This window comes from Octopus bimaculoides, chromosome 10 (assembly GCF_046866305.1).
Source record: "Octopus bimaculoides isolate indiv1 chromosome 10, ASM4686630v1, whole genome shotgun sequence".
Taxonomy (NCBI): domain Eukaryota; kingdom Metazoa; phylum Mollusca; class Cephalopoda; order Octopoda; family Octopodidae; genus Octopus; species Octopus bimaculoides.
In genome coordinates this window covers 90,635,294-90,654,009 of record NC_142937.1, presented here as the reverse complement: position 1 = coordinate 90,654,009, position 18,716 = coordinate 90,635,294, and the positions used below count along the sequence as shown (strand labels likewise).

The window sequence follows — 18,716 nt, the reverse complement described above, 5'->3', positions numbered from 1 at the left end:
TAAAACATAAACAACCAGAAGAAATGTTACTAAGCATTTTTACTTGATGTACAAATAATTCTGTCAGTTTGCCAGTTGTTTCTGACATATGATCAAGGCCACAGTTTTATGGGATACCTGAATCTTAGTTATTTTGTCACACACCAGAAAGACAACTGGTACTTTACTTTTATCAACCCACAGAAAGATGAAACGCAAAGTTAACCATAGTAAGACTTGAACTCAGAATGTAAAAAGTCGTAATTAAATACTGCAAAGAATTTTGTCCAATGCTCCTAATGATTCTACCAATCCACTACCCAACAAGGAATTTAAAAATAAAACAACCATCAAATGTTTTCAATGCCAACAGACTGTGTCTGGACAATGTGACTGCAGTGCCATTCATTAAAGACAAAGCACTGATGTAGGATGTTATACCACCCAATACCCCTTCTCGTTGACTAGTCAATTTCATAGAATTTCTGTCATGTGATCTTTGGCACTATAAGAAAAAAGGGGAGAATGTCTTTCTTTCAGACTGAGAATCTAAATATGTGGTTAGCTTGTTGAAATGCTAATAAAGTATGACAGCTCACTGTAAAGAAGCTGGAGACCGGCCTTTGATGTAAATTATATTTACATAATTCTTATCATAATTTGCATATTTCAAATTTAATAATGACAATGAGGATGATGCTGAGGAAGGGGAAGATGGTTTTTAACAGAGGCACATGACCAGAAATTTGGAAGCAAGGGAACAGTTGATTCCACTGACCTCTGTGTTTGACTAGTACTTACTTCAACCCCTTAAAAGAAAGAAAGGCTAGGCCAAACCCAGAGAGATTTAAACTAAGAACATGAAGGGTCATAACTGTATGGCATTTTGTCCCCCACTGTTCCACAGACCTCTGCTATCCACCATCCTTATTATGATGATGATGATGATGATGATGATGATGATGATGATCATTAACTTACCCACGAGGCTGCAACTTTTGGAGGAAGGGAGGAGGTGATGTTAATGTGTTTATCAAAGATGTTAATGGCATAAGTAAGCTGGCTTTGGCTAGGAATTGAAACCAAACCACTTGACTTGCCTTGCCAGGAGCTTAACACTTCTTTGTTCCATTCTCAATAATGGTATTAATGATAATTTATAGCAGGCCCACCAAAAGTAACTCGTGCTAAAGAAGTTAAGGTCCCAAGTTAAGATTAAACAAAACATTGACTGAGCTCTAAAAGATATCTACAATTATTTTTAAACAAACAGGAGAAAATGTATTAAAATAAAATACATTTTCAAGAGTTCCAGTTACAAAAAAAAAACAGAAAGAAAGAAAAAATTTGATTCTTTTTTAAATCAGAAAAATATTATTATACAATTTTATATAGAAATTATAAAAAAAACTTATATAAATTAGGTAAATGATAATTTAAAATGTGACGAGGGATTTGAAGAGAGTAAGAAGAGAGAGGGCGTGAAGTTAGAATTAAAATAAAAACTTGAGAAAAAATATTAAGGGCAAATGATTTTGTCATAATCATTCTTTTCAAGTGGGGTTTTTTTTTCTTTTCATCGTCTCTGCATCTTTTTAATCATTTTCATTGTCTTCTGCATCATTGGTGCAATGACTTTTGTGGCTGAAATGGAAAGAAACATGTAGATATAGTTGTCGTATATGAACAAACAATAATATCCAATTAAGAAGCAAAAAGAACATTCACAAACACACACACACACACACACATATATAGTGATTAGGGAGTTGGACTCACGACCGCAAGATCATGATTTCAATTCCTAGACCGGGTGGTGTGTTGTGTTCTTGAGCAAAACACTTCACCTCACGTTGCTCTACAATCACCTTGACACCTGACGTGAGGTACACCTGTGCACCACCTGTTCAGACAATGTTGATTTGATGGAGAGAGTGACCTAATGTGCGTCTCTGACTTGTGGTGTTTACTTCGTAAATTGTCAGAACAGCTTTCTTATAAATTATAACTGTTGTTAAGGAAATATCTCTCTTACTTAAAAGATATTTCTTCGAAATTGGAAATATTTCTTTGGATATTTTAAAGGGAGAGAAATATTTCTTCAAAAGTCTGAACTTTATAGACAAACCAATTTTCCCTTTGGTAACTGTGTAAACCAGTTGAAGAAGTACACCAGTTACTTGTCAGAGGCAATAAAATGGATTGTCAAGAGGAAAGGCATTTAGTCGTACAAAAACTGTTTCAGAAAAGTTGTCCAATCCATGCCAGAATGGAAAAGCAGACAAACAGTTAGACAGGTAACAGATGACGACAACAGCAGCAACTGAAAGGCCCCATACCATATTAAATCAATAGGGACACCACTAAATACATAGGTCTTCAATTAGTGTGTGTAGGGCAAAAGAGACAGAACTCATCTTTCTCCAGCCACAAACCAGTCTTGACAGAACAGAACTATGATCTAAGGCATTCCAGTCATGACCATCATTTTCGAAATATGTCTTGCACTACATTATCCAAAATGCCATTTTCTTCCCCAAGATGATAGAATGTGATTTGATCAGACAAAGCTCCCTCTCTGTGTTATACTAAGAAGAAATATTGAACTTAGTATTGTGAATTAATAAGTTAACTTTTTCTCAATTTTAAAGCATTTCCACTCACGCTCTATTTGAATACTTACAACAGGATAAATCTCACTAAACAAACCCAAGGACTAGGCAACAGTATAAAGCTGGGTGCTGTGCTCGGTGCACAACGCAATGTATAAAGCAGAAAGGTCAACTTACTGCGATGTTGTTGAGAAACCTGTATTCTCGCTGAAGAAGGACCTGCAGAGATGTGGGAGGCAGCAGTGGGAGCCTGAAGTTTGTTATTGACAACCGGTTTATATGTACGATATGGGCCTAAAGCATCCTTAGTGATGGTCCCTGTTCCATACTTCAACTGCTTACGACGAACTTCTCGTGGAGGTTTTGCAGGTGCTTCTACAAATGCCATCTTAACTGTTCTCTCTAAAAAAATCAGAGAAACAAAAAAAAAACTAACCATCATTGAGAAAATATTTTTTGAATCTGAAATATTAAAAGGATATCAATTTTTGCAGGTTTTTTTCTGTATACTTTTAGCAAAGAAATTTAATCAGAATTTTTTTCTTTATGCCTGCTACTGTAGAGTTGTAGTAATGGATTTCATCTGAAATTATGTGTAAATCTGAGGTTTTATTAATCCTCCTTGTATATTTTTAATTAGAGATTTGATCTGAGAATTGGTTATTTCTCTCTTGCTTAAATTTGGCAAGAGGTTTCATCTGAAATTCTGTATTGCAGTTGCTGTATTATTAATTCATAACAAAGTTACCAAGATGTTCAAATACACCGATATTGCTGTTAGACAATCAGATACAAAACATGAAGCTTTCATTTTAATTTTTGATTTTCTTACATTTCAAATAAAACAAAATTTTTTTTTAAATGTTGTAGTATTTCTTGATGCTTTACAGCCATTTTACACCTTATAAACTCAGATTGGAGACAATTTCTTTTTTCCAGCTGGGAGACCTTTTGATTGTTGACCATCGAACTATGAAATATGCAGAGTTGTGTGTCATATATCAAAGTGAACAACACAATGGTTGCAGAAGAGCTATAGTTTGAACTTACAACCATCAGGTCAGAAGTTCATCATTTTAGCCTCACAGCCACTGCCAAATTTTCAGTTTGAAAGGCTGCAGGGAAAAACATAGAGAGGAAGTGAGGTTCTAGAAGTAGTTACGGGAAGGGAAACTGGTCAGAAGTTTTAGTACAGAATCTCTACGGTGGGTGTTTTAGAATGGACAAATGAAGGGATAGAATACCACAGAACAAAGCAAGAAGTGACATTGAATTTGAGAAAGAGGGCATGAAGAAGAGATGGACACTGCACTTTCTCTTCTCATCAACTTATAAAAACAAAGAAAAGTGAAAAGAATTCCAAGTTACCTACCTGGAGTAACCTTGGACATTGAGGCTGAAATACTAGCCTTAACCACTTTTAATTTCGCTTCACGCTCATCAAACTTTCTCTGTTAATATAAAAACAAAATTACAATAAAATGTCTTAGCTTCCTACAGCTAAACCAACCATGAAATAAAGAGTCAGCCTGTTTTTTGTATAAGCAGAAATGTATCTTTGATATATTTATGTGTTTTGTTTGGAGATGGGGGGGGTGTCTTTGTATGTGTGTCTCTGTGTGTCTGTGTGATTGCGTGTGTGTCTGTGTTAGTGTGTGTCTGTGTGTGTGTCTCTGTGTGTTTGTGTGTGTGTGTGTTGTGTGCATGCATGTGTGGGTATGTGTCTGTGTGTGTGTCTGTGTGTATGTCTGTGTCTTTGTGTTTGTATGTGTGTGTGTATCAATTCATGCATGTAATGTCATATGAATATTTCTCTCTTTCTCTTTCTCTCATGCTCTTACATTCTAATTGCTTCACTTTCTTATAAATCAAAAAAGTCCCTAAAATAGGGAAAGGCTCCCTAGATAAAAATCAACGTTTTTTTTCATTGAAAACATTGATAATGCCCTCGAAAGAAAGAGACAGACAGACAGAGAAAGAAACAGAAAGAGAGAGAGAGAGAGAAGTGGGCATGAATGCTACTGAATTCCATTACCATTCTAAGACAAATCTCTGAGAGCTAATACTACCTAATAACAAATCATTCTTACTAAATACATTTCTCTCCAGGATTCCATCTCATCTGGTTCATAACCACGAAACTTCCGTTGACAATGAATTTTCCATAGTTTGTCCGAGTCTTCAAGGAAATGCTGAAAGTAGAGACATGGAATCATTAGACACATATCTTAATGGATAAAAAGAAATGATGATGATGATGATGAAGACAACGACACTAGTGGAAGCAGCAGTTTTATGAAAGCATTTAATCAGAATAATTTCCAGGCTGAAAACATGAGTGGAGGAGATGATTTATTCAACTAAACCCGTCAAAGAAGTGCCCCAGCATGGCCAGAGTCCAGTAACTGAAACATGTAAGAATAAACGTACTCATATTTTATGTAAACGTCATTTCTATTTAATGTTCAGTTAAAAGAGGCAAATATCTCAACCCTGAAGCAAGTATTGCAGTAATAGCAGCTAAGTGTCTTTCAGTCTGGAAATAGCAGCTAAGTCTCTTTCAACCCATCCTATCACCATAGCAAATGGAAATAAACATAATGTAGTCCTAGGTATGCTACATCTGAATAAAAAAAAAACTAGATGGTCACAGCTGGAATGACTTAGATCAGAGCTACACTAGACCATGGTTGACTTGGGGCTAAACAATAACATTAGAATAATGATGGATGTTGATGAAATTCCTAAGGAATTACTAAGGAGGGCAGAGAACAAGCTGTGTTTACCGGGTTGTAGTCTTCTAAAGTATAAAGCTGAGATACAGTACAGCGCTCCAGAACTGGCTGAAGGATTTGAAATGGTATACCACCAACATATTCAAGACCTGCAATTATAAAAAATTAAGTAAGAAATCAAAAATAAAATCAAAACTTTAAAAAATCTCAAATTGGTTTACACTTTTCCAGTTATCAATTATTGGATAATGGCCATGCTGGGGCACTGAATTCAAGGAATTTGGTCAATTATATCAACGTCTTTACTTACGTCTGCCTATCAGAATGTTAAATTGTGTATATTTAAGACATAAAGGGAGGTAACTTGATACACTAGTTTACACCAGTAAATATAAACAGACGTGGATAGAGACACACTCATAAATACAAGAGTGTGTGTGTGAATATCTCTTTCTCTCTCATCATTATCACATCTGTTTTAACACCCATTTTTCCATACTTGCAAGTGTCAGACGGAATTTGTTAAAGCAGATAAACTATGGCTGGATGCTCTTTCTGTCACCAGCCCTCATCTGTTTCCAAGGTAAGTAATATCTCTCCAAAGCACCCACTACACTCTCAGAGTGGTTGGCGTTAGGAAGGGCATCCAGCTGTAGAAACTCTGCCAGATCAGATTGGAACCTTCTGGCTCGCCAGCACTCAGTCAAACCGTCCAACCCATGCCAGCATGGAAAGCGGACGTTAAACGATGATGATGATGAGACTCCTTGGATGGAAAAGTTGAAGGCTGCTGAGAAGGGACTCAAACCCACATCTGCAAACATCTTTGACTTTTTCCATTCAAAAGTGGGGGTTTAACTCAGTATTATTGTGTGTGTGTGTGTGTGTGTGTGTGTGTGTTTAAATAAATGGAAGTGATCAAAGGAAGTAAAGTATAAAATATTTTCAATTTCTAATAAAACGAAAGATCTCTCTTACCATCGATATTTTCAATCAGGACTTGAATACAGGCAGAAAATAACGTTGGTACTTCTAGAATAGAAAAAATATATAGTGTAAGTGTGTTAAATAATAGAACATTACATCTCCTTCTCTCTCACACACACACACACACACGCACACACACACACACACACACACATGCACACTCTCTGAGAAGCAGACCCCTAGCCAAAACTTTACATCAATCTTTTGTCTCCCTCTCTGTGCACGTGTTAATAAATAGTTAAATTATTCTTCAGTCAACAATGACCCCTAAAGGAAAGCTTTTATGTTTGTTTCTTTTCATTGTCACTCAGGTCAAATGTACCAGTATCATTTCAGCCACATTCTCATAACCCCACCCCAATGACACCCTGGTTCACACAAACACACTGCTTTGCAATTTAGAACCCTTTATTTATATCTTATCCTCACAGAAAAGAACAGTAGCAAGGCCTTCTATCCTCACACTCTTGGTTAGCTAAGGCCTTATTCTATTGTTTTTTTACAACTACCCAGGCTGTTGGTGCCCTGAATAAACTGATTGACAACATCCTTATTTTTTTAACTTTTACAAAAAAAGAAAATGCAAATATAGAAACATTGGATTCTTTTAACAGAGGCTACAAACATTTGGATCAGGTCTGTGGATAAAATTCTTCCTCATTCCCATCAGTCCCAGAGGCCCCCAAAGAGCTGCCTGAACTGGATGAAGAATGTATGGACTTACAGCTGAATAAAACTTGAAAGCTACATAATAATATATATTTGTTATAAAAATATATTCGGTCATAGTTGAATCATTTACTTCATAACAGTGCACAAAGAAATACAATGGTAAAGTGGGTAATGTGTAAAATGAGTCCAGAGTATGTATGAAGTAAGACCGGGATATATATAAGTGAAATGAGGGTAGAGTGTATAAAATGAAACCAGTTACCTTTTAAAGCTGCTTTCTTCCCAGAATACACACATTCTCGTGTTCTTGATTTAATTCCAATAAGCACAGAATCGAGATCATCACCACCTAAAGAGAAAAAAACGAGAGGGACATCCCAGTAATTAACAGAAACCTCAAATATATATATGTGTTTGTGTGTGTATATAAATGTATGTATGTGAATATTGAAATCTAGCAGAGGATAAAAATTGAAGATTGACATGTTTACAACTGACATAACAATGGTTCCCAGCTCTGGTTGCAAAATCTGTATTTAAAGAATGGTTCAAGAATTGTTTCTCTCCCAGGGCCAACAGATGCTGTGAGTCACTAAATTTGGATTTTAACATTTTATGAATGTTTGACAATACTACAGGTGACTCAAGGGCACTTGGTGACTTGGACCAACATTAAAGGACTACTATTTGCAAAGAACAGTTGCCCAGACTATTAAAAATTACTGAAAGTGTTGTGTCGACACCCCCAGGTAAAGAAGTAGGATCTCCCAAGACATATAAATAGAGGTGGCCTAGCCGTGGTAGTGTGTTGAGTAGCAGTCGAGTTGAGAAGCGGTTGAGTAGAGATCATCCGAAGGTGCTAGATAGCAGTAGCGTTTAGACATAACAGAAAGAAAAATCAATTGTTACTGTGACATATTGCTTTTGAAAGATTTAAAGTACTGAAGACAACCTTTCTACATCCAGTCACAAATTCAAGGAATGTTAAACTGGTCTTTGAGAGACTTTCAATAGCAGCAATTAAGGTGCTTTCATTAAGTATGGTATCTCCAGCAACTATGAGTGATGAATAGAATTAAATGCCTCTTTGTATCAAGCCAAGAAGGCTTCAGCAATATTTTTCTTCACTTTGTTTACCAAAAGTTGTTCAGCACTTTCCACCTGCCTTGCTTATCAGTCATTCACATTACCACCAGCTATTTTGTGTAATGAAACAAGGCAGTCTGAGAATTGGAAAAGGTGGAGAGACTTTGGATTGACCCAAACCAAGCCAGATATCTGCCCTCAGATGTGAAACTCAAGTTGTTGTCAGATACCATTTAAGACACTGCTTATAAAATATTCATAACACCCCAATGTACTGAGTTCTTTCAGTTGGTGAATTTATCAACAAGCACAAACAGAATGCACATGTGTGTGCATGTTTAGGTATGTGCATATGTAGTATGTATATACACATCAGGTTTCCATCAATAAGAATCCACTCATGTGACATTGGTTGCAGTAGTAAACATTAGCTCAAAGTGCTCTATGAGATCAAACCTTAAACAACGTTGTTGCAAAGCAAATTTCTTAACAGGGCAGCCAGGCCTGTGCTAGGCTTCATTTACACTGGAAGGGTCAGGAACATTCACAGTGTGGCCCTGTTTCCACCAAGCTTTTCATCATCACACAAAAGACTTGATAAGAAAGGAATTTACACCGAAAACCGTATCAATTCATTGATAAGTTACTTACTGTTTGTCACTGCTTTCCGTTCTACTTTGTTAGCATCACTGAGTCTCCATGGATGGTAATGGGCCTGAGTTTCTGGTAAAGAACTCAATATTTCAGATTCAGAAGGAAGAAGCTGGAAGAATCAAAGATAAAGGAACAGAACCAGGAGATTAGTTAATTCAAAGAACATTTATATATTTTGCATTTTCCCTAAAATAGCAATACATAAATACTTCAGATCACTCTCTTTCTCCCATATCCCTTACTCCCTTTTTATTCCCATTTCTCTCACTCTCTTTTCCTCTCTCTTCCTTATACACACAAACACAGACACACACACACCATTTCTCTCTCTCTCTCTCTGTTATGATACATCCTTCTAGCTAGAAGAACAAAAGAAAGAGAAGGAAAAGACGCTGAGGGAAAAATCGATACACTCTACACTTCATTACTAAACTCTCTACATCTTTTTCTCTTGCCCTTTTATTCTGAAAAAAGACTGATGATCCTTCATCACTATCATTTAACGTCCATTTTCCATGCTGGCATGGGTTGGACAGTTTGACAGGAGCTGGCCAGCTGGAGTGCTGTCCAGATCCCAATTGTCTGTTTTGGCATGGTTTCTATGGCTAGATGTCACTCCTAATGCCAAACACTGTGCAGAGAGTACTGGGGGCTATGGGTAGTGTAGCACTGGTACAAGTGCTTTTTAACTGTTTCTGGCACAGGTGCTGTTTTACATGGCACTACAGGGGTCACCGAGAAACTTGCAAGACAAGGTTCGCTTAGTTGAGAGCGGGACCAAGGCAAGTGGTTGTATGCCAGGTGAGAGGTTAGAGTATGATAGAGGGATAGATATACCCATGGTCCTTTTTTTTTTTTAGAATGAGAACCCAGGTTCAAAATTTTCCCAAGACACCTGGTATGAAGGCTGGAGGGTATATCAGCCAAAACATTGTGTTCACAACAAACAAGATGGGGACAAATATCCGTCAAATGTAAATAATGTACATAATTCCTCATCTCTTAAATATAGAACTGTGTTTATCAGTTCAATTCATCATCCGCTGCTTTTAATTATAACAAAATGATTTTAAGACTTACCTCTTTGGAAGCTGAAGGCACATGTAAAACCTGAGATGTGCTACTTTTAGGCTCTTTGGATTTTTTACTTAATTGTAAACAGGAAGAAGATGAAGATTTTGAAGAATGACTTTTACTACTAACTTTAGAAGAGTTCAATTCTTTCCTTTCTTTTGAAGACTTACTACTATCATCTTTGTCATGTTTCCTTTTCTTAAACTTTTTCTTCATTGATGAATCATCATAGTTCATAAAGTCCTCAAAACTCAAGCCATCTTCTGCAGATTTTTTCTTCCCTTTGAGATTCTGTGATTTCTTTACTTTTGTTTTGCTCTCAGACTCACTTTTACTCTTTGAACTGTGATGATGTTCTTTGCTTGAATCACTGGCAGTTTTGTTTTTCTTTTCTGGTGATTGGGAAGTCTCTGAATTGCTTTTGCTGCTCTGGTGCTTTTTCCTCTCTTTGATATTTTCAGAAGTTTTATCACATTCTTTTGTGGAAGATCTTGGTTGAGGAGAAGATTGAGGAGAAGATTGAGGAGAAGACTGACGTTTTGTTCGGCAAGGAGTGGTTTTCTCATCATCAGATGAAGTCTTGCCAGATTGTTCCGTGGATGTGGAATTATATGGAGATGAACTACTACTTACTGACCGTTTGTCTGTGAGATTGTTTTCTTGTTTTGACACTAGAGATTTCCACAAAGTTACCACTGCTCGTGCTTTCTCCCCAATCTCACCTTCACGCTTTCTAAATGAGTTGACAGCTTTTCCAATTCCAGTCATCTGGCAAAATGACAAAAAAACAATAACATAAGAAAAAACATTACCTACATTAGTTCCATTCAATTAGTGTTGTTCTACTGCTGACTGATGGCTTCAGCATACCATTACCAACTTATCTATGGTGGTTATAAGCCCAGCAAGGCAGTGAAGTCATTGGAGCATCGGACAGTATGGCTTGCATCACTTGTTCTGACTCTTTGTACTTTAAATTCAAATTTTGCCTAAGGTCACCTTTGTCCTGCATAGTTTCAGGACAAAAAGTACAAATCAAAGGTTAGAAGATTGGTATCTGCTCTGGCTCTTTACATTCTGACAGCAACATCTGTGACGAGACCAGTGCCAAACTGTATCAGCCTAAGTCAGCAGCCGTTCCCTTAGCTAAACACCGGTGTCATGGAGAGGGGAGACATGCTAACATGGGCAACTGGCAGTCTTCCTCAAAAAATCTTGCCTAAGCCTATACATACATCTATGGATAAATGGTCGACTTTGTCCAATGGAGGTTCTAACTATAAGCCAACCTGTCTCTAAACCAACATTGGCCAACTGCAGGTTGACCAGAGCACTTTTGTAGTTGAGTAATTAGCTCTACACATCAGCACCTTAGGTAGAATTTGACCTCAAAACACAATGAACAGAAAAAATACCACAAGTCATCTCATCCAATGCTCTAATAATTCCCAAAATCACCCGTTTGGACTGGCATGGTATTTATTGACCTTTGTTTCAATTTTTATTTTGAAAATAATGAAGGCTTTATTACAATAACTTTTTCATTATTAGAATTGTGTCTGGAATATAGTTTGACACAAAATTTTAATGGAAAGTTTCAATTTAGATCAATTTAAAACAGGCAATTTGTATCGTACAACTAAAGGTTGTTTCATGTAAGTTAATATCAAAAGGGGTAACCATGTCAAGTTGTTAAAAACAAACAAAAAGACAAAAAATATATGGTTCTTCAGTTTACCATTCTGATAAACTTTTTTTCCAATTAATTATCAACAGTGCTGAATACACAATTATAGGCATCGAAATGCAGATGTTGAAACTGGACAGCAACATCATCAACTTCACCAACCTGCAGTAGTTATGGGTGCCTACCCTCCAAAAATGAGTGAAATTATTTCATTTTTACTGGAGCCAATAAAAATAGATGCCCTTTCGCTACTACTAATCACAGTAGATATAGGACTTGTGTTCTGTTTTGTTAAATGAAGTGGATCGATAGACATTTCATCTAACTCAATGTCTCAGGTGTTTGTTATTACTAACATTACAATTAACAAGACAATCAATCTCATCTTTAAAGTGTGTATTTACTATTTATTATTGTTATATATCTGTGCTATAGTTTGCTGCCTGATTGTCATCAGATGTTCAGAACTTTCCAGGATATGCACTAGGTTCTGGATTAGATTTGAATGAAGAACCTTAGACCCAGCTAGGGAGCTCACCAAGGACTGACTTGGACTGCAACAACCTATTCAACCTACGCCATCAAAGAAAATGAGACGGTTTTCTTATTGGCACAATTGTTTTTTCAACTTTGCAATACCCTTCCTATTTTTAACCATTCAACTGTGAAATAAGGCTGGAGCATAAAATCAAGCAGAATATGTGCTATGAGCAAGAAAAATAAAGCAATGACTTTTTGTATTAAGGTTTAAACCACTAAGTATTTTGCCAGTCACGCTAATGATTCTGCCAGCTTACCACCTTAGAATAATAACACAATGAATAAACATAATTATCAATGTTCTTACCTGTAAAATATCAATAGTAACTGGGAACCGTAATAATTTGTTAAAAATGTAAAGCAACTGCAATGAGAAATCAAGAAATCAAAAAAATTGTTTAATTCATGCTCTAAAAATACACACTTTTTAAAGATAAACTTATGATAAACATCAATTTGATAGAGAAAAGAAAAATAGACACATTGGTTGATGAACAAGTAAAATAATCAGTCCATTACTTCAACAAAGTGCTTGCCTTTAGAAATGGTGTAAGTTTAGGGAGGTGAATAGAAAGAGAAGTTATTTCAGTTACGTATATACACACTGATGCATAATCATCTTTATAAGATACATATACATACATGTATATAACATCCTCATCATTTTACATCTGGTTTTCTCTGTTGACATGGGTTGGATGACACATCTTGAAGCAATACCTATACATATATCCTATACTCTTTTACTCTTTTACTTGTTTCAGTCATTTGACTGCGGCCATGCTGGAGCACCGCCTTTAGTCGAAGAAATCGACCCCAGGACTTATTCTTTGGAAGCCTAGTACTTATTCTATCGGTCTCTATAGCCGAACCACTAAGTTACGGGGACATAAACACACCAGCATCGGTTGTCAGGCGATGTTGGGGGGACAAACACAGACATACAAACACACACACACATACACATATATATACACATATACGACGGGCTTCTTTCAGTTTCCGTCTACCAAATCCACTCACAAGGCATTGGTCGGCCCGAGGCTATAGTAGAAGGCACTTGCCCAAGATGCCACGCAGTGGGACTGAACCCGGGACCATGTGGTTGGTAAGCAAGCTACTTACCACACAGCCACTCCTACGCCTATATGTATAATTATTGCATGTATATATATATATATATATATATATCATCATCATCATCATTATTTAGTGTCCGTTGTCCATGCTGGCATGGGTTGGACTGTTTGACCAGGGCTGGTAAGCTGGAAGGCTGCATCAGACTCCAGTCTGATTTGGCATAGTTTTCAACAGCTGGATGCCCCTCCTAATGCCAACCACTCCGAGAGTATAATGGGTGTTTTTACATGCCACTGGCACAAGTGCCATTTGTGTGATACCAGTATCTGCTACAACTACGATTTTGCTTGGTTTGATGGCTCTTCTCCTCAAACATAACATAATGCCAAAACTCTTAGTCATTGCCTCTATGAGGCCCAATGCTTGAAAAGAACTCAGCCACTTTGCCTCCATGAGGCCCAACTCTCAAAAGGTGCTCTTTACATGCCAATGGCACGAGTGCCAGTTACATGACACCAGCATCTGCTATGACTACAATTTCACTTGGCTTGAGGGATCTTCTTAAGCACAGCATATAGCTGAAGGTCTTGGTCACCAGTCATTGCTTCTGTGAGGCTCAAAGTTCAAAGATCATGCTTCACCACTTCATCACATGTCTTCCTGGGTCTACCTCTACCACAGGTGTCCTCCACAGTTAGAGATCAGCACTTCTTTACATGGCTGTCCTCATCCATACACATTACATGACCATACCAGGACAGTCATCTCTCTTGCACACCACATCTGATACCTCTTATGCCTAACTTTTTCTGTTAAGATGCTTACATACTGTCAAACATACACACTGAAATTGCACATGAGGTCCAGTGAGGCCTAACATCTGAAGATCCTTTCTCACCCCTTTTTTAAGCAGCTATCCCCATCAATATGATCAAACTAGCAGTCTCCTTTCTTGAACACTACATCTGATGCCCCTTATACGCAGTTTTCCTCTTAAATCATTTACATTCAGTCGTGTGTGCACATTGATATTACCCATCCAGTGGAGCATGCTAGCTTCATTTCTTCCAAGCCTTTGCAATTCCTCTGTAGTCACAGACCATGTTGCACTGATCACTGTCTCACCAGACTATCAGATGTTATTACATGTCTTTGATGATGATATGTTTCCAATTCTTTCTTCACTGCACCATTTTTTTCCTTGGCCAAATAGTTTGACTAAATCACCTTCCTATCATCATGGAGGCCTTCTCTTGGATACCACTTAGCAATTGCATGGGTCCACCTGTTGTCTGTGAATCTTGCAGCATATCCAGCCCCACCAGAACTTGTGCTGTCAGTATTTCACTCTACACCAGTCTCAAATTATCTTATTCCAGATGTGTTCTTGCAATGATATTTCTATTGCCCTTTGTATTGTAGCCAATCAATGTTTTTCTCCTCTTCAGAGTAGCTCACAGAGGTAGGACAGTGCTGTTGAAGAGTCTGGCACATAGAGTCTTGGGCAGTTTTTTGTAAATGCCTTCCATCCTGCTCTTATTCTCCTTCCGATTTCAGCACCCGTGTATATCAATTGTAATAGACATACTCTTTTACCTTTAATAGACATACTCTTTTACTCTTTTACCTTTGCAAGGAGGTGTCTCCTTGTCTTGACACTGTAAAGTAGTGCCTTTTGCTTACAATCTACTGTAAAAACATGTTCAACAATGAGGGAAAATTACCTTACTTGGAAACAAGGGAAGACAAACAGAAGGACATCTGGCCATAGAAAATTGCCTCAACAAATTGTCTGACCCATGCAGCATGAAAAACTAGACATTAAAGCGATGACGATGATTGATTGATTGATGCATACATGCATGCATACATACATACATACATACCACAGTATTATTTACCGATGAGACATGATGTTGTAGCTAGGACACTATATAATGAGATCCATCAGAAGGATAACCCCAAGGCCAAAGAAATAAGAACCCACAGTGTGGTAGAAGCCATAGCCTCTCATAATAAAAAGGAGTGCTGGTGGAATATCCCAGTGAAAACCTCAGTAAAATGTAAAGACAATAGAACTGAGATGGTGATTTGGGATAAAGAGAAACTGTGTACAGTTGTGGAAATCAGCGGATGTTAACATAGAGCTAAAGATCAGTAAAAAAGAAAATACCTATGCTGAATTATTGAAAAATCTACTGTTACTCTATCCAGATTACAAGTTCAGATTTATACCTGTAATTATTGGGTCACTGGGTTATGTAACACACTGCCTAAACACCAATCTTGAGAAATTAGGCTTCTCAAAACTGGAAAGGAGAAAGCTGATTTGAAGATTACAGATTCAAGCCACCACAGGAACTGTAAAAATCTGTAAAACTTTCCAGAAGTTTATCATTTAAGTATATATGAACATGTCTAGACATGCAACTATATGCATGAGAGTACATACATAAAACAAAACATACAAGTCTGCATATATACATACAAAAATACCGTTGTTGGTGTTGAAATTCCAATGAAGGAGCCTTGGATCTAGGTTAGAAACCGGTTCTTTCTCTATTAGCAAGAAACCTTGAAATAAACTGAATAATGACACACATATATGCATACATACATACATACACCCACCCACTCACACACACACACCAGAGTGTGTGTGGAAGCTGCTTATTGCGATCGCTTTGGGACAAAACTTATTAATAGTATCCACCGGATAGTCTGCGATCTATTGATCTTGATAACATTAACTTTTATTGCTGATTATAATAAGCAGCTTCATATGGACTAAGATGTAGCAATTACAATTCGAATAATATTACATATATATATATATATATATATATATATATATACCCTACGTAGCCAATAAATTAATCGTATGTGAAAATTTTAGACTTTGAAAACATAAAAAATATACGAAAGTAAAGTGAACAGCTATGGCAGAAAATCGAAACCATTTGGGTGGAATCTTAATTTCTGAAGCCTTGCCTTTGCAGACAAGACCTTAAAATTGATATGAGTATGGTATAATTGATCGACATCAAAATCAAAACAGACCCAACTTTTTAACCAACCCTAACTGGATTCGAACCATTGTTAGCTCATATCCGGTTAGGTTTATAGTGCAAAAGTTTTTTTTCTTGTAATCAGATCAGGACGACGCTGAGAGGGAGGAGAGAGAGTGGGTAGTTTCGTTTATTATATAAGGGAAATTTTCTGGTGACGTAAAGAGATGTAAAACGTTTGAACCAGGAATCGTAACAGAAACAAGTCTCGTCTCAGAAGAGAACTTCAATTATCATCTCCAGTATTGTATTACAACGAACTCAGAATTGCTAAGAAATTAAACTGCAGAAACACACACATTTACATATAGATATTTGTTATATATATATATATATATATATATATATATATATATATATGTATGTATGTATGCGTGTGTGTGTGTATATATGTATGCGTGTGTGAAAGACAGGTAGATAACATTACAATCATATAGATAGATAGATAGATAGATAGATAGATAGATAGATAGATATACTGTAGGTATATAGAGATAAACGCACTTCTATTTATAAAGAGAGGGAGGGGCGATTGAAATAGAAATGTATATATAACGACACAAATATATTGCATTTTGGTGTGTATAATAGTCATCGGTGTTTGTTGAATCCAAGTTAAACATGTAATCGGGTTGGATATACACACCTGAACAATATTAATTAGTCCCAACAATCAACGAAGAGTCTAACGTGATAGAAAAATCATAAGAAGATCGAATGGAAAAATATATAAACACGATGAAAGAAGAATGGGTCCTTTCCTATAAATTATAAAAATAATAAAGAAATATCTATAATTTTGCTTACGATGTGTTTTTTTAAATCTAAATGGAAATCTATAAAAACAATGAACTGTAACGTAATGGATTTTGTTTTTTAAATATTAATGTTGATATTAACCTTAACGTCGGTTGGATTGCCTTCTAAATAAGCTCGACATTTCATCAATTTCTGTTGAGCATTTATATCTGCCATTTCTGTTATTGATGATAACAGATTGACAAGGGACGTAACTCTGCCGACATTCACTATAAACTTTGGATTTGCGATTTAGAGAGCTCTTCCCTTTCCCGCCACCCTCTTTCTTCCGGTGACAGCGAATGTAATGATGAGGGAGGAGGATAGTGGTGGTGGTGATTGAGGGTGACGGGGTGACGAAAGTGATTTTGGTGGGAGATGTTGATCGTGTTGGTGATGGTGATAGTGATGGTAAATGACAATGGTAGTGGTTGATGGGTGACATTAATAACTGGTTGTGATGACTGGGATGGTATAATATTGCTGTTGGTGATGATGATGATGATGATGATGGTGATGATAGTAAATCAATTTCTCCTGTTCGTTTTCTCTGCAGTTGACAGAAGTGATAGCTTCACTAACCTGGCTAAATTACAATTTAAGTTGAGGAATAAAGTTACTTTTTTTTTTTTAATTTTTTATTTTACTAGTTTCAGAGAAAGGGGCAGTTCCCAAGGCCTTCACAGGCCCTGCATGACCTGCGATATTGATGTTGTTAATATTCCACTTGAACCATTGCAAGCCAATATCTGTGAGGAAGATCATGAACAGGGAGGGAATCCCAGAGGGTTCAAGGTTTTAAAAAGGTAACACTTGATGTAGGCCCTGAGTAGGGGAGAGGACAAGAGGCAAATAGGGTCAGAATATGAGTGAGGTAGAATGACCCCAGCTGGCTCTGAGGAGCAGATGACATTATAGTACCATACAAAAATCAGAGAGAGGAAGAGCTCACCAGTAGGCCTGAGGTGGGAGATGTGTCTGTGAGTGACCTCATACCAATCAGTTGGATGGCCCTTTTCTGAATGTGGTCTAGGATGTCTGAATAAACATAGCAGCACCCTTCCAGAAGCATCCAGTCATATAACCTGCCAACTCTTGCCAGCATGGAAAAGTAAATGTAAATGATGATAGTTTAAGAAAGATTTGACTGCTATTTCTAAATATTCAAGCAACCATACTAAGACCCCTTCGTTAGCTTGTCATATTTGTAAGTGTAAATCAGGAGTGGGAAACCTACAGCCCTTGGGGCCCTTAATGTGTGGCTTTTTAGAAGAACTCTGAATTTTCCATTAAAATAGTCACTTTTTTTCAATCCAACATCTCTACCAGCTGCAGACATGCTTATAAACTCAACTATCTGTGCAGTACCCATGACTCATGCTCCAAATTGTTGAAGCATGGAATAAACTGACAGTGATTGTTAGCCATCAGGACACTGCATCCTTCAAGAATTCCATACTTCTTGAAATTAGCCAACATTTCTCCTCACATAGGGGGTTGAAAGCATTGTTAATGGAAATTAGAATGGTAAATGTGGGAGGGGTTTTTTTTAATTGTAGAAGCCATCATGTATTCTGCATTGAGTTTATGAATAGAGTGATGAGGTTGAATGCAGTGGTCTGAATCGATATTGTAATTTGGATAGATTAATGTATGGGTAGGTGACGTTAAGCTCATCCTTTCTTGAATTTTACAGGGTGTGCTTGGGAGAATGGTAAATGGGGCAGTGATTATGAGGATACAA

The 18,716-nt window shown here is 37.0% G+C and overlaps 1 protein-coding gene across 1 annotated transcript; it reads right to left on the bottom strand.

The window, feature by feature from the left end:
- Window positions 1–1,321: 1,321 nt before the first annotated feature.
- Window positions 1,322–17,232, bottom strand: LOC106869398 (uncharacterized). The gene is made up of 11 exons (XM_014915121.3): window positions 17,075–17,232; window positions 12,334–12,390; window positions 9,806–10,567; window positions 8,723–8,834; window positions 7,248–7,334; window positions 6,305–6,358; window positions 5,378–5,475; window positions 4,682–4,783; window positions 3,964–4,042; window positions 2,769–2,993; window positions 1,322–1,623 (listed from the first exon to the last, which is right to left on the bottom strand). Exons 1-11 carry the CDS (start codon window positions 17,147–17,149, stop codon window positions 1,556–1,558), a joined length of 1,719 nt encoding a protein of 572 aa, XP_014770607.1. The 5' UTR covers window positions 17,150–17,232; the 3' UTR covers window positions 1,322–1,555.
- Between the last annotated feature and the right edge of the window lie 1,484 nt (window positions 17,233–18,716).

Excerpts from the sequence above, each read along its gene's own strand:
- LOC106869398 (XM_014915121.3), bottom strand. The coding sequence starts at position 17,149 with ATGGCAGATATAAATGCTCAACAGAAATTGATGAAATGTCGAGCTTAT. Across the intron at positions 8,835-9,805 it reads TGCCTTCAGCTTCCAAAGAG|CTTCTTCCTTCTGAATCTGA; the intron begins GTAAGTCTTAAA and ends TGATTCTTCCAG. Across the intron at positions 4,043-4,681 it reads CCTGGAGAGAAATGTATTTA|AGAAAGTTTGATGAGCGTGA; the intron begins GTAAGAATGATT and ends TTATATTAACAG.